The sequence below is a fragment of the Mesoplodon densirostris genome, chromosome 10 (genome assembly GCF_025265405.1).
Source record: "Mesoplodon densirostris isolate mMesDen1 chromosome 10, mMesDen1 primary haplotype, whole genome shotgun sequence".
Classification (NCBI taxonomy): domain Eukaryota; kingdom Metazoa; phylum Chordata; class Mammalia; order Artiodactyla; family Ziphiidae; genus Mesoplodon; species Mesoplodon densirostris.
Genome location: NC_082670.1, coordinates 14056496 through 14082450, shown reverse-complemented (window position 1 = coordinate 14082450; position 25955 = coordinate 14056496). Strand labels below are relative to the sequence as shown.

At 42.0% G+C, this 25955-nt stretch overlaps 1 protein-coding gene across 2 annotated transcripts; it reads right to left on the bottom strand.

Moving 5' to 3' along the window:
* Window positions 1-12084: 12084 nt before the first annotated feature.
* Window positions 12085-24417, bottom strand: RBM24 (RNA binding motif protein 24). Of its 2 annotated transcripts, none has more exons than XM_060110605.1 (4): window positions 23685-24417; window positions 22448-22571; window positions 20946-21000; window positions 12085-14202 (listed from the first exon to the last, which is right to left on the bottom strand). In XM_060110605.1, the coding sequence occupies exons 1-4, from the start codon at window positions 23850-23852 to the stop codon at window positions 13839-13841; spliced, it is 711 nt and encodes a 236-aa protein (XP_059966588.1). In that variant the 5' UTR covers window positions 23853-24417; the 3' UTR covers window positions 12085-13838. The 2 variants fall into 2 exon arrangements, with proteins under 2 accessions (XP_059966588.1, XP_059966589.1); XM_060110606.1 differs by lacking the exon at window positions 23685-24417 and adding an exon at window positions 23026-23221.
* Between the last annotated feature and the right edge of the window lie 1538 nt (window positions 24418-25955).

The following is a 25955-nucleotide window of genomic DNA, read 5'->3' as shown; positions in this document are numbered from 1 at the left end:
TTTTTAAATTGAAGTAAAGGGACCCATAATCTTAATTGTAACCTATCGGCACCAAATACCTTCTCTTCAAGCTCTTTCTCATGTCTTTCTTCTCTTAGTGTAGGCATTTTAATACATGTAAAAATGCACTGAAACATGCAAAGGGCTAGAAGCTCTATTGTAAGATAAAGTAGTCACCAAAGGAATGCTTTTAAAATTATTTTTCCTCTCTCCTTTTCATACATGCTTTAAGAGCTGCTCTGGTAGAGGGACCTGAACTAAAATCATAGTGTCACCGTAACTGGAAGAAAGGAACTCCTGAAGTTACCTAACCAAACTCTTTACAGATGAGGAAACAGAAGACAAAGAAGTAAGGGACTTACCTAAGCACATAATGGTGATAACTGGTGGGACATGGATTAAGCCCTTGACCTCCCACTCCATAGTCCTTCTAAGTGTATAGGCTGCTGGCTTCCTCTGGATGTAGGTTCCTGGCATTTAGTGTCATGGTTCACTCTGTGCTCTCTAGATCTGGCTCTTTTTCCTCCAGTACATATCCCAACTCTAGGAATTTGGACTCACATCCTAACATCTGGCTAGTTGGTTATCAGATTTAGAAAAAGTGTCAGTCTCCTAAAACGTTGGGTGATAGGGCTTCCCTGGTGGCGCAGTGGTTGAGAGTCCGCCTGCCGATGCAGGGGACACGGGTTCGTGCCCCCGTCTGGGAAGATCCCACATGCCGTGGAGCGGCTGGGCCCGTGAGCCGTGGCCGCTGAGCCTGCGCATCTGGAGCCTGCGCTCCACAACGGGAGAGGCCACAACAGTGAGAGGCCCGCGTACCGCAAAAAAAAAAAAAAAAAAAAAAAAGTTGGGTGATAAATTATATCTAATAACTATTTAACATACCCTACTGACATCTGAATTTCTATTTTGTTATTAAAACTAGTAACCTCTTACACAGCTATACCCTAGGGCTCTACCACTCGTAACACAGCACACTAATTCCTACATTTCAAACATGAGCAACTATAGCCACAGAAAGAAGAGAACTTATTACTTACAAATTAGGTATTAGGATGAAAAAGGCATTAAAGGCAAATAAGTTATTAATATGGCGGTTTTAAAGATAGCACCAAATACTTTTTATTCCTCCCATCAAGAGGTGGGGTCTAAGTCCCCTGCCACTGAGTCTAGGTTGGCCTTAGTGACTCACTTAGAATCCACAGAATGTAGCACAAGCAATGCTGTGTAACTTGTTGGGCTAGGACAAGAAAGGTCATGCAGCTTTCACCTTGTTCACTGGAGTTCTGAGCTGTTGTGTAGAAAATCAGACAGTCCTGAGACTGCCATGTTGGAGCTGCCATCTTGGAAGTGATCCTCCAGGGCCCAGCTGCTTGGGCCACTATGCATTCCAGACACCTTGGCCATTCTAATCATGCCTGCTGATGGAGTGCAGACACTGTATAGCAGAGAAGGGCTGTCCCCTCGGTGCTCTTTCTGAATTTCTGACCACAGGACAGCAAACATAAACACATCGCTGTTTTTGATTTTGCATCCCTAGGTTTTGGGGTGGTCTGTTCTACTACAATAGACACTGGAACAGTTAAACAGTTCAATGTTTCTCTTTGTTCAGTTACAATTCTTCACCCTATGGTGACATTATTTTTATTTTCCCACCCTTAGAGAATACTTTGCATCATTCTCTGATGCACTTGCATGTTCCCATAGTCTTCTTACAGCTTTTACGCTTGGATTCATGTCTGAGTTAACTGACATCTCCTCTGTGTCTGAAGAATCTATACACACCTACTAGCTATATCTAACTTAACATAACTGAAATCATGAAAATGATTACAATTCTATGGTAACCATTGCAAATAATTCCTCTGGAATAAGTATAAGAAAGATAACTGATCTATAAAACAGTAAACATTTTAATTTTAAGAAACCAGTTCCCACCATTTTAGTTACTCCTTCTTTATTCTATCAAAGATTTTTAAAAAGTCATTTATTCAAAGATCACATAAAAATTAATGATGTCAAGGGAATGTTAGCTGCCATATATTGGCTATTACACGAAGAAAAATTCCAGAAAGATGTAGTATATTTAACATGCCTTATACATAGAAAATGCCCAGTGATGTCCAATATAGATTAAAATTTTAGTGTTGATATCACTGTAACAGAAAAGGAAAATGGACAAAAAAAGAATAAGAATGACTCTGGAAATGAAAAATAATTACAACTTTAGTTTTTAAATTGTAATTTGTAGAATCCACTGGCTATATCACTTGTCTGCCCCAGGGCTATGAAGTGCTGAGCTGATGAGGTTTGGAACTGCAGGATCTCAAATATGACACCAATTCATTGTTTAGAGTGATAGAGCTTCTACCCTTCTAGCACAAACTATTTCTATCAGGATCCAAACTTTTATCTAATTAGCGATAGCTGGAAAGAGTTTGCCCTTTGCAACTGGGAGATGTGCACGTGTGCATGTGTGTGTGTGTGTGTGTGTGTGTGTTCAACTATTCTTTCTGGCAGATTATAATCAATGCAGGTTTTTATAAAATACATTCAGAGATGACAACTGATCTGATTGAGAAGACAGTCAAAATGAGTAAATCCAGTTCGAATGGACCTTGCTTGTTGATTTTCCCCTCATCTCAAGAACCTGTACTTAATTAGGTATACAAAAAGTTCCCATTTACTTCAAAGCATAGTGGGTATGTATTTCTGTACAAGCAAGAGATTTACCTTCGATATTGGTTGATATCATTCTTTGGAATAATACTCTTAATAGCATACTAGCAACACAAAGATAGTTTAACAGATTTGTTCAAATTTCCGAGGCTAATATAGAAGAGAGCAATGTTGGCCAACCCCACAGAGAACCAGGGGATTACCCAGGACATCTTACTTTTGGAGCATTTCTTGAGTGGGAATGAATGAGTGACAGCTGCTGAGCCAGAAGCTCCCAGCTGTGCCTAGCAGTGTGGCATCCCCAAAGTTTTCAGAGGTCCTCAAGCCCTTATTACATAATTTATTTTAAAAGACCCTCAAACTAAAATTATATTTTTTCTCTTAATCACTCAGAATCCATCATGTTAAGAAAATCTGGTAACCCCACAGAACCACTAAAATTCTCTCAAAAGAATTACCCTGAGGCATGACAATCACATTGATTACAAAAGCTTAGAATCAACTACAGGTATCGGTGATAGGCAAGTGAAACCAAAGAGTTTCCAATGCGAAGTGAAATTTATCACCAGCTTGTAGCATTTACCTTTCTGTACACAGTGGGGATGCCAGTAAACACTTTATCCAACCGAGAGGGTGTTACATAAGCTTGGTGAGTCTGCTGCCGCAGAGAATGTGCATTTCTAAGGGGAGAAGTCTCTCGTTTTGAACAATTAAGTGCCCTGTGGTTCTCTCTGGCATTTCCTGTGCAAGCCTCTTAAGTGTCTCATCCTTGCAGAAATGCATGAGTTGATTCATGCAGTGCGCAGGTTCTAGGAATGCTGAGATGATTTTTTTCTGCATAGATTTCAGGGCTGAGTTTGCAAATGCATTTTTAGAATGGTTATGTTTCCTCCCCACATCGGCGTGCTGCAATGTCTCCCTCTGAGAGAACCGAGAGACAACTACTGTGCCAGAAGTGGCAGCTGGGAAAGATTAAAAACAATATCAGATAAAGAAAGCAAGGGCTGAAAGGTAAGACCGACAGCTGGGAGATTTAAGGGACACGGCTTCTAAGCAGCTGAAAGAGACAACAGTCCAGAGCGAGAATGTTCGCAAGATAAGAGGTTTCGTGCAAATCTGAAGAAATACGCCAAAGATGGTAAGAAATGCAGCTGTTATGAAAGTGTGAATCATCAGCATTCCCGCTATGCCCAGGACGTAAAGCCATTCCACATGTGTGCTTGAGGGGCAAGCACAGGACTTCTTTCACTGGTCAGCCTCACTCCTCAGACTCCAAGTGAAGACCCTGTGTGTACCTCCCATTCCGCCCTTCCCAAGCTGCTATGGCTCCTGTTTCCGGTGCTATTTCTTCTTCAAGTTCTCCTTTCCTCCTTAATCTTTTCTTAACTGGCATTGAGACAGTCAAGCTCCCTACTCAAGCTCATTCATGGCAGATGACTTGAATCATACACCTTTAATAACTATACCCTACATTTAAATCCCATGTTATTATTATTGATTGGCATTATTAAAAGTTTATAATTATTTGGCACTCTTTGACATATACTCATTCAATTTTATATTTTATGACAATAATAAATCACAGTATAACACTTTTCCCAAAAAAACACAAGTGGATGGAGGTCAAGATGACTAAATAGTCATTATAACCCTTAGTACTGTGACTACATAAATGTTGACAACAGAAATTAAATGCAGAAAATGAGCACAGAGGCATTTGTGCTATGCTATCTTTCTGTATATCTTTATATTTTTAAAGCATTTTATTCATGTAAATAACTTGCCTTGGAGTCCTTAAATTTGGTTTTGAAGGGTCTATAGAATTGAAGTCATTTTTGTTAAACTTGCCTTAGAATTTCTTTCTTTTTTTTTTTTTTGTGGTACGCGGGCCTCTCACTGTTGTGGCCTCTCCCGTTGCGGGGCACAGGCTCCGGACGCACAGGCTCAGCGGCCACGGCTCACGGGCCCAGCCGCTCCGCGGTATGTGGGATCTTCCCGGACGGGGGCACGAACCCGTGTCCCCTGCATCGGCAGGCGGACTCTCAACCACTGCGCCACCAGGGAGGCCCTTGCCTTAGAATTTCTGAGACAATTCCTAGTGACACAGAAAGAGACTGCTAAAATAATCCAGTGGCAGTTAGTCTTTGGCATCATTCAGACTTGGGTTTCAACTTACAGTTCTACCACCTTCAGTTATGACTTTAGGCAAACTACATTAGCCTCCACGTCAAGTGAAGATAATAATGCCAAGTCTATAGTGAGGCTGTGAGGATTTAAGATAATGTATGCAGTTACTTACAATTGCCAAGATATGGGAAGCAACTTACGTGGCCATCAACAGGGGACTGGATAAAGAAGATGTATATATATATACAATGGAAAGCTACTCAGCCATAAAAAAGAATGAAATAATGCCAACATGGATGGACTTGGAGGGCATTATGCTAAGTGAAATAAATCAGACAGAGAAAGACAAATACTGTGTGATATCACTTATACCTGGGATCTAAAAAAAAATACAACAAACTAGTGAGTAAAACAAAAAAGAAGCAGTTACATAGATAAGAGAACAAACTAGTGGGTACCAGTGGGGAGAGGGAAGAGGGGAAAGGCAAGATAGGGGTAGGAGAATAAGAGGTACAAACTATTCTGTATAAAATCAGCTATAAGGGTTTATTGTACAACATGGGGAATAAAGCCAATATTTTATAATAGCTATAAATGGAGTAAAACCTTTAAAAATTGTGAATCATTATATTGTACATCTGTAACATATAATATTGTATGGCAACTATACTTCAATTAAAAAAAGAAAAGAAAAAAATAATGTATGCAGTGTCTGGCATAAATGGATGCCCAGTAAATGGTAGCCAAAAATCTAGACATTTAAAGTAGTGTACGATGGTAATAATCAGAAAAGTGTTCAATTTGATGTTGACTATTATCAGTATTTCTTTTCTGACACAGAATGACTCTTTGAAAGTGACAGCAGGGGCTGCAGGGAAAGCACCAATCAAAGGATCTGTGAGGTAAGATTTTGTGTGTGCGTGTGTGTATGTGTGTTAGTTTCTGCTTTATAACAAAGTGAATCAGCTATAAGTATACATATATCCCCATATCTCCTCCCTCTTGCTTCTCCCTCCCACCCTCCCTATCCCACCCCTCTAGGTGGTCACAAAGCACCGAGCTGATCTCCCTGTGCTATGAGGCTGCTTCCCACTAGCTATCTGTTTTACATTTGGTAGTGTATATATGTCCATGCCGCTCTCTCACTTTGTCCCAGGTTACCCTATCCCCTCCCTGTGTCCTCATGTCCATTCTCTACATCTGCGTCTTTATTTCTGTCCTGCCCCTAGGTTCATCGGAACCTTTTTTTTTTTATTAGATTCCATATATATGTGTTAGCATACGGTATTTGTTTTTCTCTTTCTGACTTACTTCACTCTGTATGACAGACTCTAGGTCCACCCACCTCACTACAAATAACTCAATTTAATTTCTTTTTATGGCTGAGTAATATTCCATTGCATATATGTGCCACATCTTCTTTATCCATTCATCTGTTGATGGACACTTAGGTTGCTTCCATGTCCTGGCTATTGTAAATAGTGCTGCAATGAACACTGTGGTAGATAACTCTATTTGAATTATGGTTTTCTCAGGGTATATGCCCAGTATTGGGATTGCTGGGTCGTATGGTAGTTCTAGTTTTAGTTTTTCAAGGAACCTCCCTACTGTTCTCCATAGTGGCTTTATCAATTTACATTCCCACCAACAGTGCAAGAGGGTTCCCTTTTCTCCACACCCTCTCCAGCATTTATTGTTTCTAGATTTTTTGATGATGGCCATTCTGACTGGTGTGAGGTGATACCTCATTGTGGTTTTGATTTGCATTTCTCTAACGATTAGTGATGTTGAGCATCCTTTCATGTGTTTGTTGACAATCTGTATATCTTCTTTGGAGAAATGTCTATTTAGGTCTTCTGCCCATTTTTGGATTGGGTTCTTTGTTTTTTTGATATTGAGCTGCATGAGCTGCTTGTAAATTTTGGAGATTAATCCTTTGTCAGTTGCTTCATTTGCAAACATTTTCTCCCATTCTGAGGGTTGTCTTTTCATCTTGTTTATGGTTTCCTTTGCTGTGCAAAAGCTTTTAAGTTTCACTAAGTCCCATCTGTTTATTTTTGTTTTTATTTCCATTTCTCTAGGAGGTGGGTCAAAAAGGATGTCGCTGTGATTTGTGTCATAGAGTGTCTCCCTATGTTTTCCTCTAAGAGTTTGGTAGTGTCTGGCCTTACATTTAGGTCTTTAATCCATTTTGAGTTTATTTTTGTGTATGGTGTTAGGGAGTGTTCTAATTTCATTCTTTTACATGTAGCTGTCCAGTTTTCCCAGCACCGCTTGTTGAAGAGCCTGTCTTGAGGTAAGATTTTATACTTAAAATCCCCCTCTGAGTTGTGCTGGGAATTCAGACACTTGCTTCAACTTCCCGCTTGGCCAGTTACACTCTCCCAGTGTATTACCTTTCCATCGGGCAATGGTTTATGCCAAGCACATTGCTGATAATGATCAATGATAAGCATATGGAGTGTTTTTATTTAATTAATTGAGGTATAGTTGATTGCAATATTATATGTTTCAGGTGTATAACACAGTATTTCACAATTTTAAAAGATTCTATTCCATTTATAGTTACTATAAAATATTGGCTGTATTTCCTGTGCTGGGCAATATATCCTGTAGCTTATTTTTTTTTTTAATTTTTATTTATTTATTTTTTTGCAGTACGCGGGCCTCTCACTATTGTGGCCTCTCCCGTTGCGGAGCACAGGCTGAGGAGCACAGGCTCCGGACCCACAGGCTCAGTGGCCGTGGCTCACGGGCCCAGCCGCTCCGCGGCATGTGGGATCTGCCCAGACCGGGGCACGAACCCGTGTCCCCTGCATTGGCAGGCAGACCCTCAACCACTGCGCCACCAGGGAAGCCCAGCTTATTTATTTTATACATAGTAGTTTATACCTCTTAAACGATTATTCCTATGTTGCCCCTCCCCCTTCCCCTCTCCCCATTGGTAATAACCACTAGTTTGTTCTCTATGTGGAGTGTTTTAAAAATATTATTGATGAAGTAGCAATAGTGCAGAAAGTTGGCATTAAATTTTTTAATATGGTTCCCTACCGATAAGCAGGTCCAGAAAGTACAGTTAGATGTCAGGCTAAAGGTCAAAAGAGTGGATTCAGTTGTAATTGGGAATGAATCAAACATGTTCAGAGCAACACTGAAAGCTTCCTCAGCCCCCTGGAATCTTCTACCCCCCTTCTTCTCAGAATTCATACCTACGTGCAGGAAATTTGCCTCCAGGAATTCAGTGGTCACTTGCTCATATGTCACAGGAGATTGAGGACAGGTGCTAAGGAACCCAGGGGAAGCACATAGGGTTCGCTAGAAAGAACAGGGTCAGGAAGCAGTGTGTTGAGGTGGTGGGTACAGAGGATGTGCTTTCAGGCCACCCCAACTTGAAATCCAGTTCTCCACCATGCTGAATTTGTGGCTTTGGGCAGGCTGCTTCCTGCTCAATGGGGATACCATAGCTTACCTTATGTTTAATGAGGATTACGTACAAGCACCTGGTACACGGTGTGTGGTTAGTGGTGCAGGCCACTTCCCTCGCATCCCTTTGCAAACTTTCTGTTATTTTTCCAAAGGCCCATCAATAGGAGCGACCAGCATCGCATCGAGGAAGAAGCAGCAAAGCATGTGCAAACACCGATGTGAAGAGCTCACCTTTCTCAGCCACAAACGACCTTTTCATACGTAGAAGGAAAGCATACTGGTTAGCAAGGTAAGTACATTTTCTTTGATCTTCCTCCTCTCTTTTCTGACTCGCTTGTCTGCTTAAAATGGAACGTGAGGATAGATCAAAGAATTCCACTGTTCCTTATCCCTGGAAGCCCAAGGGCCCTGATGAAGCTCTATCTGATCCTACCAAAGGCACCATAATTGTCCGTTTCTACCAGCTTTCAGTTACAAAAAAATATACTCCTTTTTCTTAAACATCTAAACCTTGCAAGCATAGTTCAAAAAGTCAGCTGTTGTCCTTTTATTTAACTAGAAAACTCGATATCTAATTCGTGTCCTTTAAATGACCCCCCACCCTCTCACCCCCAGATGAAGTCTCCTGCCACCCAGCCAGCCCCTCTCCCGCTCTTGCCCACAGCCGCCCCCTTAGCGGCAAGTCCTCACCTCGTGCGATCCGGCCCACGTGACCCCCGCTCTTTCATCTCGTCCCCTTTCACTTGTCTTTCAGGGAAGCTTTTTTCTTTTCTTCATTATTTTCTTCTCCTTCCTTTGCACATCACTCTTTTCTCAAATTTCAAAATGTACACAAGCAAACGCAGGATGGAAGGGCGTACTCTACGACTCTCCAAAGGCATCTTCTCTAGCTCCTTCGCCTCACCTGAGGCATCTACGGCGCAGGTGGTACAGCTAAGAGTCAGAGTATTCGGAAAGTAAACAAGTTCATACCTGGTTGGGACTGTCAGGTGAACATAGTTTAAAAACAGAGCTAAACCACAACTTTCTACTTGGCAAAACTATGTTTTTGTATTTCACGCTCATTTTGAAAGTCAGTCTAAGATATTTGTCCTCTTAGGAACACATTATCTGAGCTTTTAAATGAAAAGAAATAATGATTGCTACTCCATCCCTGTAATGATGTAACCAGAATGACCTCTAAGTGTGGAGAAATGGAGAACAATGCACAGCTTCCAACTCACTTAAACTATATTGATAGTTTAGTGGTAGCATCTTGAATTTAAAAAATTATTGCATTCATCTTCTGGGATACAAGTGACTGGAAAGAGGGGTACTTTCTGAATAAGTTGGTCAAGAATGACCAAAATACTCTGCAATTTTGAGACAGAACTAATTTATGATATCAAAGCTAAAAATCCTTTTTCTTATCTAAAATCTCTAAAGTGCTTATACATGCATGTACTGTCTGATTTCCTTCTCATTTTGATTTACGATTGAGATTTCAAAGTCTGGAATGTAAATGACTTAGCTAAAATCATTATTGAACTTCTAAAATTCAACTCAGAGAACAGATATCCCAAATGAAACCTCTTCTGTATGAAGTGCTTAAGCAAAACAAAGTTAGAATTTCCATGGAAACAGCCTGGAACTCTTGAAGGAAAAGAGAGGACAAAAGTAAGCATGAAAATGCATTTATTTATTTTTTGGTTCCTTGTACCTCCGCCCCTGCAAACTTCAGGCTGTCATCCTAATGAATGCTTTCAAGCCTCAGAGGGAATTAAGAAGAACAATATTTGACAGGAGTGAGGAAGGAGCTAAATATAGTTCCCGTGAGAGAAATATATTCCCTAACCTTCTCCTCTCCCCTTTCTTCCCCTGAGCCATCTCTCCATCTTTCAATGTGATTTTTGTGGCGCCCTTGCTGTACAGCAAGTTCAGCTGTGACTTGGTTGGGACAAAAGGAAGGTAACATCATGAGATACTTTTGTCCTCTTTTGGGAGGGTCATTTCATATCAGACAACTGCTGAGGTCCATTTCCAAATGAATATTGTATATATTCCCACAGTATAATTTCCATCTGCCTAATAGTTCAGAATTTCTAAAATGCTCTCATATCAGTTAACTCATTTGATCAGTACAATCTGAGAGGTAAACAAATCAACTATGTTGGGTACGATCAGCTTACACGTTACCAGGATAGAAGGGTTCAAGATCACCCTGCTGGTAAGTAAAGAAACCAGAACTTGGCCAGCTATTTGGATCTCAGGCCATTGCTTTCTCCGACTATACAAATACAACTAACCTCCTGACCAAGGTAGACATTGTGTCATGGGTATTCTCCCCTCTTTATTAGAAATTAAGAACTTTTATTTATTTTAAAAATACATGCTTTAGCATTATAAAGTAAAAATCTTGCCCTCTCTATAACTGCTAATGTTGATCGGTAAATACCTCCAAGAAAGGTATAGTCAGGGATACATGGACTTTTGACTTCCCTGAGTATGGCTATTTTTGACAAGCTTTTCCCAGAACCTATTTTTAATTGATAAATCAAATAATGTTTCATTTTAAAGCTCAGCAATCAATACATGACTTACAGAGGACAAAAGTGACCTTTTGTAAATCTGAAACATTAAATGTTGAACTTGTCTTTTGGAATAATCATTGATGCATTGGCTGAATTAAGTAACTTAGAAAATTATTTTACTGATCCAAGATAATACCTTGGGGTGCAATAAAATCTCTCCCTAGGGATATGGTGGTATCTATTTTCTTTGGAAAATTAATGGCAGTTAAGGTTGGAGATTACGATGGCTCTAAATAGGATGATAGTTATCATCAAGTACAAAGTCTGGGACCTCCCTGGTGGTCCAGCGGTTTTGATTCCGTGCTTCCAATGCAGTGGACACCAGTTCCATCCCTGGTTAGGGAACTAAGATCCCACATGCCATGCGGCCAAAAATAAAAAAATAAAAAATAGAAAGCATGATGGAATCTGTTATTATAACTTTCTGCTTCTTATAATTTTTGAAAACTAATGGAATTCAATAAAAGATATCATATCATGCATTTGGGAAATATTAAGACCAAGGAACCAACAGACAATCCATTCCATAATTAACATAACATGTATACTTTAAGACAATATGACAGTCATTCATTTGATGTTCTAAGACACACATTATTAGATATGGCCACATCATTGTGGACAAAAATTAAAAAATAGAAACATTCCAAGAGGTGACTTCCTCTTTGGTTAGCTTTCACTATAGGACATTACAACAAGTGCTACCAGTAATCATTTATCTAGATAAATAGTAATATATTTGACTGTGCCAAGTAGTTGATATACTTTAATACTTAAATAACCATGTAAGATAGGTAGTACCGTCCAACATTATAGGCAAGAAATTAATAAAAACCTCACCCCAAAAGTGAACTACAAAAAGCAATGTGTTCCATTCACATTGCTAGTACCTGGTACAGGCTAGCACCAAACGTCAGTTTACCTGATCCCAGCATCACTGTGCTACTCCAGCTTCGAGCTGACTGTTCCCCTCTACAGCCCACTCCTTCCAAGCAACCTTCAGGTAACCAAGTATCACTGCCATGAATCGTCCTTTAGGGTTCACTATAGGGGGAGGACCTATATCATTTGCTAAATGTAAGGCAGATACTGAGTTAATGAAATTTACTTAAAAGGTATAAAAGCAGGGCATCTGGGAAGCTTTCTGCTCACTGAAAATGTTACCTGTAAATCACAGCCATTACTTCTAGTTAAAGGGAGAAATCATTCCACTTTTACAACAAAATTAGAAACAACCAATGCAACAAAAGTTTTTAAAAATTATATTTAATACAAGTGAATAGATTAGAAGATCTGAAATGTTATAAAGCAATATACACAATGAATAAATAATTTGCACAGGAGAGTCATGTCTACATTACATAACACTGTCTAGTATGGGAATACTTAAAGTAAATCCAGTGATAATGGAGAAAGTCCATAAAAATGCTAACCTGTCTTCCCTTGTATGAAATTGTTCAAGTATAAAAATCCAATACAGTGTAAAATAGTATTCAATTTACTTTAAGAATAAAAATTGCAAGTATTGCAGTTTCAGAAGAAAAATGTAAAGCAGCATTTAAAAACTACATAAACTACATAAGAAGAGTGTTAAACTAATGAAGTACCAATAAATGAGAGCTACACGAGCAAAAATCAGAGAAGGAAGCATGAAACTAGCAATAGGTCCTGTTAAAAAAAAAACCCTAAAAACTAAAATAAACTAAAATGTGTTAATGTAAGAGTACTCTCTTATACAGTGCACATATGAACTTAAATAAATCCAAGTCAACATCTTTAGTTGAATAGGTTAATATTTAATATGCTACATCTAGACCTACTAAATAATTTATGCCATGAGATGAATACATAATTTTACAGTGTCACATCTAAAGTTCCTTTCTTTAGAGTGCAGCATAGTAAAACTTAAAAATAAATATCTTAAATAGCATTACTATTAAGGCACAGTATAAACCACATTATCATTAATTGTTGAAGAATTGTAATCTCAGTAACCTTGTTGTCTCATGTACTGTATTCACTAATAAATAGTTTTAAATATGACTCTGAAATAGATACTAAAAAGTGTAAAATTATTTAAAAAGGGAAAAAAATAAATGTCCTTAAGACAGTTCTTAAGGGTTTAGAGTCTGCAAACTTTGCCCGCCTTTAATCATAAGCCACGAGTCGACACAATAAATAGAAAGAGAAGGCTGTTGTAGTAAAAGCCTGATCCTATTTCAGAATCAGAATTGCTGACACCAGCAGATACAAGTTTCCCAAAATTGAAACAGGATGGGGAGAGGGATTAGAATGTGACAAGCTCATCAAACAAGCACAAGTGATGTGTTCTTTCCAGAACTGTGTGTGTTATTGATTGTCTGTACAGCTGTTGCACCCATTCATTCCACATCACTTGTTTCACAGTCCCACTCATCCACTGGGTAGATGAGAAAATAGCTTTGGTGCCTGTCCACCATTTCACCCACTGCCATGCTCCTAGATTGATTGTTCGATGCCCATTTTTGAGAGTAAGAACATTACCTTCTTGAAAAAGTTCTCTAGGCCATAGTGACTGCTAAAACTGACAATCAGTGCTTTCACCATTTTTTTTTTTAAATCTGCTTTTAAATGTAATTCAAGCTACATATTGCTCACTCTGTATTCCCTGGTTCAACTAGATTCAAATAGCATTTTCTAACTGGTAAAAGGCAGTTTGCTTCCCTGATACTATAAAAAGAGCAAAAGTAAAAATCCCGTTATAAAAGTGAAGTTCCATTGTACCTCCTGCCACCGTTTCGTCGCGGCCTTTTACTTACTCAGGCTCTTTGGGATTGATTTCCAAAACTGTGCCCACTCCCCCCCTCATTCTCATCTCTTTCACGTCTAGAACTACTACTGGAGTATTAAAAATAATAATCATCATAATTCTGCTTCACAATAGCATAGTTGTTGTTTTTTTAAAGCTGTTAAGTCAATGTTAACTCTTATTAGCTACTGAAAATTGGGAAATCGGGAGGGAAAGAGGAAACAACTCGACTTTGATCAGGTTCTGGCCTATTGCATCCGGTCTGTTTGCAGCTGCTGAGGCTGATACTGGCCAAAGGCAGCGGCGGCGGCAGCTGCGGCGGCGGCCGCGGCCGCGGTCCCAGGTGCGGCGGCGGTGATTGGCTGCTGCACCGCGTAGCCGTAGCCCCCGGCCGTGACGTAGCCCGCGGCAGCCGGGGAGGCTGCGTACGGGTACTGGTCGTAGGCGGCGGCGGCGGCGGCAGCGGCGGCGGCCGCCGAGTACTGTGCGTACGCGGCTCCCGTGTAGTCAATGTAAGGTGCGGTGGAGGCGGCCGCTGCGGTCGGCTGGACGTGCGGGATGACCACTCCAGGCTGCACAAAAGCCTGGGGATAGACATAGTGGGCAGGTATCCTGTCGAGAAACGGAAAACAGAGTCAGGCAGGAGTTCCCTCCTGTCTGGAGCATGGCTTCTTCCGAGATCAGACCAAACTCAAATTTAGTGGTTATTATGAGCATAGGGTTGCCACAATATCGACTTGCCAGTCACCTGTGAAAGTACTCTGGCGGGAGCCCAAATCATGGAGTGCCCCAGAAGGAATTCAACAACGAAAATAGGATACCCTCCCTGCCAGAATTTTGATTCGGGATCATTTTGGAACCAAGAAATGGCATGGGGCCAAAGTTTGGAAAAATAAATCAAGTTTCAGGAGGGCCTCGCACAGAGGAGGTATTTAATAAATGCTGAATTGAGTTAAGACTTGAGAAAATTTTGTGGTGAGTTCGTTCAACAAAAACGGTTTAGACAATAGAAAGATTCTTAACCGTGAAACCAGGAATCCAGAGGGAATCTGTGATCGTTCAATTCCATAAGGGTGATGGCCGGTTTCTCAAAAACTACAGTAAATTTCAACAAAAGCCGTATGTTTATTATCATGGCAACCCTACTGGAAATTGCTATGCAGACTCAGCACACATTAATCTCTCTGCAACCTCAGTCACCCTTATTAAAGATAATAATAATGAAAAGAGAAGCAGGCGCCAAAATAAAAAAGGAGTTTAAAAGATCACAAGTGTGGTAAACACAGCAGAATCACACTTCTCAAACGAACTGTAGTGCAGCTCACTCTATCACAAGAGGCTGTTGTGGGAAGCTACAGAAATGCTATTAACATTCATGGCAGTGATTCCCAAAGAGATGTGCAGCACGCTTTTGGTCTTTCTTTCTTTCTTTTTCTCCATTAAATTCATAAAGACACAAGGGTCAATCAAACCTGTTTGACTATCAGGCAACTGAAGGTCAGCCAGCTTGTTTATCTCTATGCAAGACAGACAGAAGGGGTTTTGGGGAAATGATGAGGTTGAGGGAAAAGGTAGGGTCAGGGAAACACAACTAAATATTTCTAAAATTAATATCAACTTAAAAGGATTACATAATAAGAGTAAGGAAACTTTTTTTTTTGAGAATCTACTAAGTCTTGTTTTATCCTCTAACTCAACAGAAATAGATTTATTGGCATATCTGTTTTAATTCTTCCTTACTGGTAGATATTTTGTACAAATCAATTCTATTATGGTGTATTATCCTGCAAAAGTTCTAGAAAGTGAAACAAAATTGCGTACCTTTTAAAATGATACATTCAGAGGTCACATACAAGACACACTCCAATGGCCTTACTTAAAAGTTAATTTTGTTAAAAAAAAAAAGAAATCACAAGAGGTATTTTAAAAAACCATGCATCTCAGTTCTCACTCTTGCGATTCATAACTGCCCAGTTAAAACGCTACCTTGAATATCTGATTTATTTTCATCCTTCTTTAGAATAATCTCCATCAAAACCCCCTATGTTTCTAAAAATATGACACCATAATGCCATCTGGTTGTTGCCAAAAGCAGCTTACAAGAAGTACAAGCACAAGTAACAATCTTCGAATTTTAAAGAACTCAAAACAGAAAACTTCATATTTAGATTATGAAAACATAAATTTTGCTTTGCCTTTTCAGAGTTTTACTGAAAGCACTCATTAACCAACATCCATGGAAAAGATGAATTTATCACAGAGGGTAGTGAACTTTGACCCCAATGATAAAAATACACTCAATTTTACTAGACTTGTAGATCTTTCCCAGTGCCAGGAGAAACGACGTCATCAAGTGTTTCTGAGGACACTTAGAGATGTTCTTAATTGCTTGTCAGAAATCAGACGCGTGGTCATGCACACACTCAGAACTTCTCTGCGGGTCAGGTGACTGGCTCGTTCAGAGCGACAGGTGTGGCTTTATGAAACACCGTCCCTGGAGGCCGCCGTGTCCACGATGTGCAGACACGGATAAGAAAGCCTTACTCATGCCAGTTTACATGTGGTGATGGACAGCAGGGGCTGCAGCCGGGCTATTTTTGATCCTGTCATGCGACAAGGGTTTCCAGCGGGTAAAATGTCTTTATAAGGCCAAAGTAAAACATCTATCAGCTCCAAAGGCCAGCCAGTATGAATCTCACTGATACTGAAACATTAACCCCTGTGCTCCCAAAGTTCCAAGGACAACACGATAGTTGCTAGGCTTGTATCTCTAAATAAAGGTGGTAACTGAAAATAAGTTTAGCCTACGAAAAGGCAGGATAAAAGTGTGTGTGTGTGTGTGTGTGTGTGTGAAGAATGCTTTAAATGATACACAGGCAGCGTTGCTTACAGGACTCTTGTCTCTGCGTTTATTTTACATTAATAATTTTCACTTGAAAATGCCAACCAATGAGTACAAAGTTTCTTAGAATATCAGAAAACTACATGAAGTCTGGCAAGGGTTAGGAAGCTATCTAGCAGGCAAATGAAACCCTAGAGTTTTTAAGGCTTAGGGAAAGGAGACTCCAGAAGAGCACGGAGAGACTAAAATAGTTCAGAAGGCAGGCAGAATCGGACTAAAGGGTGAGGTAGCACTTCTGAAGCAATTCCTGTATTAGGAGCTCTTTTAATAGCCTGCAGAACCCATTAAGGCAATCTGGGAATCTCCCTCCTGCTAGAGAGCTACCAACATCCTTTCCCTCAGTGAATCATAGAATGTAAATGCCTAGCAGAAATGAAAGCACAAGAGCAAAGCTGACACTTCGGACAACTTGCAAAGAAAATTTACTATGTTTTCCTTTTCTTCCTATCTCTTCAGTTCCCTCTGGCATCTCTCTGTGACTTTTGACATCCTAAAGAGTTTCCTCCTTCAACCTATCACATAAACTGCTGACACAGGCTGCATTTCATTCACTTGTTTAAAGTAACCTAGGTCCCTAACATCCTACCAAACTAAGTGCAAACTTCTTAAACTTCGGCATGCCAGGCCTTTTATACTTCTGGCTCCAAAATACATTTTCCAGTATTTCTTCTCACCTTTCCTTGAACCCAGGTCAGCTGGGCTCCTCAATGTTTCCTGGACACACCACACACACCCAGAGCTTCACCTTCGCTCGCCACATCCCTCTGTCAGGGATGCCAATCCTCACTCCATCTCTACCTGTTGAAATCGCAAGCCTATCTACCCTAGCTCTACCACTCGCCACGTGTAAAGCCTTCAGGAATTGGCTTCACCTTTTTAGTCTCATATATTTCTCATAAGTGAAATGAACCTAATATTTCCAATCCTAGTATTTCCAACCCTGAATTGCTGTGCATTAAATAAAATTATCTATGTGAAGAGCCAACAGTGAGGAATGTATTCATTGCAAGAGTTCCCTATCCTCCATCATAGCTTAAAATCTAGGTCAACTTCTACCTCTTTCATGAAGACTTCCTGGATCCCACCAACTTCATGTCTCTCTGCCTTATCTGAAGCCATATAGACAGCCCTTCTGGGCGCTTCTCAGTTTTCTTACTAGATTATAAGAGAGAGCCGAGTTGTGTCTTTCAGACTACAGCTTGACACAGAGGAAAGAACATGGCTTTGGAGGCCATGATTTGGAACCTAGAACCAGACTCTATCACTTAGTAGTCCCTGAGGGAAGTTGGTTAACCTCTCTGCATCTCAATTTTTCACCCATGGAAAGGACATTAACAGTGCCTTCATCAAATAATTACTGTGATAATTAAATTATATAATTTATGTAAATCCCTTATCAGTACCAGGCAAGTAGCAGGTGTTCAGTTAATGTTAATTACTGTCCCTTCTGCTCCACTTAGTGGACAGTATAATACTTATTATGCGTTAACACAACTAGAGTAAAACTTAGCACTTAAAGGAGTACTAAGTGCTAAGTTTAGCACTTAAAGGAGTACTCCTTTAAACTTAGCACTTAAAGGAGTACTAAGTGCTAAGTACTAAGTGCTAAGTGCTAAATATTTACTAAGTAAATATTTAAGTGTATTTCAACATGATCGAAACTAGCCCAGAGTTTTCTACTCACAGATCCATAGGCTCTCCTCTCCAACGTTTCAATAAGAAAATGATTCTTTCAAATATAAAATATTTATAAGATATTGTTTAGCAAATCCACAAATTTCTGTACATCTGCCCACTGTGTTACATCAGAAATTCCTTCTGGCCAAGGTTTTTCTCTTTAAAGGCCCAGAGTAATCTGGGGGCCATTTAAAGACCATATAAAAAAATAGTTCCTAGAATTTCGAACAAGTCAAGTAAGATTAAAAATTCTCAAGCTTCTTTCCAGGCCTAAAAATAAGAACATGTGGCATTCAAATAGAATTTAGGATGACCAGGTGTGATTTGTTAGGTACAGACTCTGGGAATTAGAGCAGTGTTAAGAATCCCTTAAAAAAGAAAGAGAAGCCTTGCTTGGTCTATTTGGAATGCTATCTATTTCTAATAAGAATCTCAAGTTCAAACAATTTATGCAAACAGTAATAATCACCATCCTTTATAAAGACAGCTAATATTAGAAGGGATGAAAAACCAAAGGTTACTATCAAAATATGCTTCATTTAAAATTTCCATATGACACATCTTATTCTGGTTGTTATTGCCCTTGTACTACTTTCTTTCTCAAGAATCTGTAAGGACTACCACAGCCAGTCCAAATTTCTATTCTAGCTCTCAAGACCCTCCATAAGAGTCTGGTTTCTCCATGCACTGAGTCTTTCCTCCTCTTTGCCTTTGCTGATGCTCCCCTCATCTTACACCCTTTAGACATGTCCCGTCTTCCTTTTACCTGTCCAGGACCTACCCACTGGTCCAAGTCTAGTTCCAGTCCTCACAAAGCCTTGTCCAACTCCTCCAACTCACCTATTTTCTTGCTCTTCTGAATTCCTTTTGTACTTAAAATAATACCAAGTAATTTAGCAATCAATAGTTCCTAATTCGTTTGTGTTAGTTTGGCTTCCCAAACTAAAGTGCAATCTCCTTATTTTGTACCATCCACTAGCACAGAGAAAAATACTCATATGCTTATACTGGTTGATCAATTTAGCTGTATTAACAACTGTCTCAAGATTATTAATGTGAGATCATGACTAAGTTCACCATCACTTCTTAAGATGTATGTTCTCATCCCCAATTCTACCTTAAACATAGTCTAGACCAATGAGAGGGGGATCCACAGAAGTAGCTGAACCCATCAACCCACAGTTTATCATCAGTATCCCTAATGGTTTGGATGGGGCATTGATAGATTGTTATGGGTAAACGAAGGCCCTTTCTAATCATATTGGACAGAAGACTCTTCTACGGTTTAAAAAAAAGTAAGGGTTGTCAGTAAGTGAGATCTCGATATGGTAAAGGGAAGGTTATAAAGAAGGTGTTTGTGGAAAATATAACTCGACTCTTCCAAGTCAAATTATTATTACTTTTTTGGATCTATTCTTGGAGACACATAAGGTAGACATCTATCTTTGTAGGTAGAATCCAACCTTCCAGGTTACACATGTAGATGTACAGGTGCTAAGCTAGAGAAGAAACTATTGTTGAGGATGAAACACTTCTAAACAGTTAGAATATTTAAAAAGAGAGTGTAAATCTTTGGCATTAGAGTTACAACCATGTTGATCAGGTAGAAAACAGCCAAAACAGACCCTAGGTATTCGGAATACATTGAGGTAGGTGGGGATCTCCCACTCATATCGTGTCTGAATGGAAGGGAAATGGGGGAGCTTGGATGAGGAAAGCTGGTAATCACAGAACCCACAGAACACAAATATAAGCAGGCTGTTCACCTGAGTCAGGTCTGAAAGGTGAAAGTTAGTGCTACTCTACTCAAAAAACTGGCCAGTGTTAATGAAATCTGATGAGAGTTGTTGAACCTTTACATTAGAAGGCCTAGAAGTGGATATACATTGCCAAAGAAAGAACCCCATTCCCAGAAAAACACCCCAGTAAAACAGAAACTTAGGACATGCAAGCGATGAATCTGTATTCTTACAGAGGGAAATCACACCATTTAGCACTCACTACAAAAATATGGTTAAATGGAAGTCACAGGCTACAGCTTAAAAGCAAGGAATAAAAGGGCCCTTTGCTTCCCATGGCAAAGTCAAAAGTCAACACCCGTCAACACCACCACCAAAACCAAAAACACAAAGAGCCCCTTCCCCGAGGAAAAGAAAACACTTTCACTACAGCTCTTTTCAATTAAGTAAAAAAGCACACAGTTTAGCTATCAACACCACTTCATTACTGTAATAAATAAAATAAAGCACACGGAGGTCTATTGACTATTGTGAAAAATAAAACAACAACAGCAACATCCATGCATCGTTAATCACCATCTGAGCTTGTGTGTCTGAGTCTACTGGTTACAGAGTTTAATTCCAAACAGAACTATTCCACCTCTTATCATCGTATCCTTCTGATCAGTTAGCTTAACTGTATACGAGCCCTGTCAGGTTAGAAAGAGATAAATACAATTGAGTCAAGTTGAACAGTAGTAATGGTGTTGGGACACAATCGTCTGGTACACAAGTCATACCTGGTATTTTTGTTTTGTTTTGTTTTGTTAATCATGAGCTCAAATGTGTCTGTTTTGGAGGCTGCATACTTGGTCAGATAACTTGACTCATCTAAAAATATTTATTTTATCAGCATTCAAAATACACAAACATATATAAATATGTATAACCGGGAACAATCTGTGACATGGTGGTGGTCTTATCTGGATATAAAAAAGAGGCAGGTTAACAAATGATATCCATACTGAAACTTAGGAGGGCCTGATTAATTGACTTACCCAAAAGGTCTTTGTATAAGGGCTGGATGAAGCTGTTGAACACCAAAGGCAAAACCTAACAATAAAACATACCACATTCTCTATTTGTGCATGGTTAGGCATTTATTACTTCTACATATAAAATGCAATCACACCTTTCACTTAGAAGAGGTAATCATTCTTTTAATACTTTAGAGAAAATATAATACATATTTTTGAAAGTCATTTTACTAATGTTATTGTTGATCTAAATAAAAATTTTAGTAGGCTACAAGTGGAAACTAAAAATGATCTGCAAAGTTTAGTTGACAGACACCGAATAAGACCTTAGAAAATCAGACATAGAGAAAGTTCTTGTGGAATGAAACCAAGAACAATAGGACTTGATAATGAAGTTACATGTCACAAATCTTCCTACAATTCTGAATCATGATCTATAAAAAAGCCTTTTTAATTTGGAACATTCTGGAATGCCTTGGACAATGCTTTGTAAGATTCTGGATTTTACAGATTATAGTATTAAAAATTCACAAAACAAACTCTTCTTTCTTTTCTGGATAGCGTACACACACACACACACACACACACACTGTATTAGACAAATACATGTTTTTTAATGCTCACAAATATTTGCACATGCACTCCCTTTCTTGACAACCTAGTTCCCTAGTAAATCTGTTTGCATTGAAGTGTCCACCTGTTTCCAAAATTTCAGATGCATAGACTTAAGAATGAAGAGCACACGACTTAATCAAAGTTGCATGCCCAAGAAAAAGATTACATTTGTTCAAGAGTCGATTCACAATTATTTGTGCTCGTGCAAAGGGCAGTGTTGTAAACCATTCAAGAGGTCATGTTTTCACATAAACAAAATTCTCTCCCTTTTGGTAACAAATAGCTATGTGACTTTGGAGTAAACCCTTTCTCATCTCTGCATCAGTTTCTTCATCTGTGACAAAAGAGTCCTGGAGTGCATGAAATCTCTTCATCCTCTTTCATTTCTAATATATTCTGGGACTTTATTTTGAACATTTACCAGTCAGGCACCACCACCCCTATGCTTCTCTTGGCTCAGTGTTCCAGTTGAATTGCCCGCTCTGAACACAGGGCAACGGGTGGCAAAAGGAGAGACAACACTAAGAAGTATAACCAGCTGGAGTTGACACATTTGGCCCATAGCATCCACATGTGAATGATCTACAAGTGGCTAAAAACCAGAAAGTGGAGAGTGAACTATGATTGTATATAGGAAACAGATGAGTCAAGCTCAAGCCTGGGTGTGTGCAAACTGAACTGACCCCCAAGATCTATTTTTTGCCCATAGGTACATTTCAATTCAGGAAAGGAGTGTTTACAACTCTCATCTACCTTTAATGCCTTGGTAGAATAACCAGCCACAGCTCACCTTTACTAAACATCTACAGATTCTCAGGGAACTAGTGTCTTCCCAATCAGGGATTCATTCTATTCAGAAGTAGCGGGGGTCTCTAGTTGGGGGTGGGGCGTCGAGGGACATTGCTCACCTGGTTGCATGATCCTTGGTTTTGCTCCCAAGTATGCCAGATTCACATTGGCCTTCCTGCCATCAATGATGGGGTTGGGATCCTTGCAGGCTCTTTCGGCAGCAGCCCGGTCAGCCATGGTGACCTTAGCAACATACACACACAGACATACACACAAAGCTCTAAATCAACCCCTGAAGAAACCAACAATCGCACTGGAGAAGTCATTCGTGTTAATAAAACTGAGGGGCGGGGGGTCTTAAACTTTTTCTTTCTTTTTTGGGGGGAGGGGGCTGGAACTTATCCCTTGATCCTCCACCCAAAACAAAACAAAACAAAAGAAGAAAACAGAAAGGAGGAAAGAAAGAAACACGGCCCTCTCACCCCCCAAAGTTCTAAGGGTGCTAGTAGGGCCTAGCAGAGATTTGGAAGCCTGAATTCTGTCTTAGAACTCCGCCAGATTCCCCCTCCGCCGACCATTCCCCAGGTCCCTACCCGGCCTGAGAGGCACTGTTTGCTTTAAAGAAAGACTAGCCTCACATCCGGCCGGTGTTCCCAACCCCACAAACACTCCCCAGCGACAATAGCTATTGTCCTACCCTGGGGCTCCCGGCTTCTCAGCAGCTGAATTTGCTCGCTGAAATCTCCAGGAAGGTTACTATGCTCTCTTTCATTTCGGCAAAGAAAGAGCCAGAGGTTCATCTTTTAAAAGAACTCATCTTTGCAATTAAAAAAGGGGTGGGGAGGGGTGGCATAAGAAGAAAAGCCCTAGACCTCCTGGGGTGTCCCCTCCCTGCCCCAGCCGTAATGCCAGGAAGACACACGCATTTTTACAAAGCAACAGCGCGCTTAACGACCGGCCTCCAACCCGGGAGTGCAATTCGAAGGGGCTACGGCCCCTCCCTCCCAGACCTCCGCACCCCCAAATCCGGCAGTCATCACAGTTCTCTCCCTCCACCCCTGCTCCGCCTGTCCCCCGACACCGCAGCGCTCTCGGTCCCCTCGGAACCCCGCGAGGCAGGCGCCGGCCCTCCCTCCCCAGCTCCACCGCGCGCAAACTTTCAGTTCAGCCGGGAGCGAAGAGGCAGCGCCGGTCACGTCCGCTGGGGTCCTCGCGCGGCCACGCCGAGCCCCTCACTCCCAACTCCGACCCCTCGGGCCAAGCGCCACTCTGTCCCTCCCCGACCCCGTGGTCCTCTGTTTCCCCGCCGAGCTCTTTATCGTCCCCTCCACCACCATCCCCATCCGCGCAACTTACAAATCCATAGCCCCGGGACTTGCCCGTCTGCCGGTCGGTGATGACCACCGCCTCCTCGATCTCGCCGAAGACCTCGAAGTACTTGCGCAGGCTGGCGTCCGTGGTGTGGTAGGGCAGCCCCCCGACGAAGATCTTGGTGTACGTCGTGTCCTTCTGGGTCGTGTGCATCTTCGCGCCCGCCCCGCGGCTCGGGCTCCGGCTGCGGCTGCGGCTGCGGCTGGGGCAGCGGCTGCGCCTCCTCCTCCGGCTCCGCGTCTCCCGCACTCTTGCGCGGCCGCCGGGGGCTGCGGGCGAGCCCGGGGGCGAGGGTGGTGGCGAGGCGGGGGCGAGCGGCCGGGGTCGGCCGAGGGCGCGAGGCGCGCGGCTGCCGAAGTCGCCAGCAGCCCCGGAGACCTGACTTCGCTCTCTCCTCCCGCCCCCCCTGCCGGTCACGGTACAAATTCTCCGGATCGTCTGGGTTAGGCTCCGGTTCTGTAGGATGTGCAAACGGTTTCCACTCACCCGGCGGGGAGGCCAAAGCTGAAAAGGGAGGGTGGTCCTCAAGCGAAGAACTGGGTGCGTTTAGAGGTAGATTTTTCTTCCCTAGAAATTAGGTAGGTGTCTCGGGTGCGGCGCGGGGAGGGTCGGCGGTGAGAGCGTCCGGGCGCGGAGGTGGGCGGGCGGGGGGCGCGGCGGCGGGCCCAGGGCGGGGGACTCCGCGCGCTTCGGCTCGGGTTCCGTCCCTCCCGCCGCGGAAGCTGGAAGACAAGTGGCGAGGACGGCTCTCCCCCTCTCTGCTCCCTTCCCCCGCTGGCCGGGGGTCGGCGCCTGGCTGGGGAGGGGGCGGGCCGGACGCCTGCGATTGGCCGCGGCCGCACCTGGGGCGCCCTGCCTCGCCGCCCCCCAGCTGTTGGGAACAGCTGCTTCTCTCCCAGCGCGGCGCGGCGCTGGGCCGCCGGGCTCGGGCACTGGAGCCGGCGCTGGGGTAGGGCTGGGGAGGGCTGGAGGCGGCTTAGCTCTCGGCGTCGCCTGCCCTAACCCGTCAAAGTCCTAGGGACTCGGCGCGGCCCTAGCCGGGACCCGGGTTGCGGGGACTGCGCCCAAACTGGGAGCTGTGTCGCTTTCCAAAACGGCAACGCGAGGTCTTTGCGCTCGGCCTCGGCGACAGGGCCGGCGACCCGAACGGACGAGCTGGGGGGTGGCCCGGATGCCTGGGGCGGTTCGCTGGGAGGCCAGTTCCCTCCCGGGCGCGGGGGCCCAAGAGCTCCGCCAACGATACCGGAATTGGATGCTCCCGGGTCTGGAGAGTGAGAAGGAGGGCCCCCAACCTTCCTTGACCCCAAAGAGCCGGTGCTGGGGAGAACCAGCGAGGCAGAGCCAGGAGGGAAAAAAAGCTTTGGCCCTCGGGTGCGCTGCGGAGAACCACTAGCTTTCGTTGCTCACCGCCCAGCCAAGCTAAGTAAGCGTAGACACCTGTCTATCAGACACCGCTTTCTATTTCAAAGGACCATAAATTAGTACTTCACCTCACGGTCACCAAATTTGTGTTACCTCCTTAACTTATTCCTCCCTAACTACTCGGGAAGACTGGTACAGATTTCTCATCATAAATCTTTTTCTTTTTTCCCCTAAGCGGAGAGTTAATCCATTTCCTTCTATTTGAATTGTAAGGATGTTTAGTGACTTGATCTCAACTGTCTTATCAGGATGTACAGTAATTGTAAGAGGTGTAATTTTTGAAATCAACTTGTTACATAATCACTGGTTTCTACCATCAAATCTTTAAAGCATTTGTAGAAATACAGACTTCAGTGCAGCCCATATATATTTATTTTTTTATATCAGCTTTTGGCAACTTCTTTTTATCAAGAGTACCTTCAACTAAGCTGTAAGATCATGGTCGTAGTTGAGGTTTGGATGAAGATATTTAATGTGAGCAGAATGCCCCCCCCCCACTGTTGGCACACAATTTGCTTTTAAGTCTTTTCCACCAGGAGCTTCCGCTGAAGTCCACCCAGTAATTGCCCCTGGGCTGCAACATTTATTCTCTTTAAAGCAGTTCAGTATGTTAACCTATTAGAGAGGCACATACTTCTGTTCTTCTTTCCAGGGCACCTCTGCAGTCAGCCCAAGAGGATGAGATATATTGCATTTGCAAAAGCTAATGGGAATGCAAATATTCTTGTGCAAAAGTTTGAATTCTGTTCTTCATCTTGCTGACATCTGCATGAGGTTGACCTTTTGAGGTCATCAGTTTCTTTAAGTTTGAACCCCCAGCGGGAGATAGAAAGA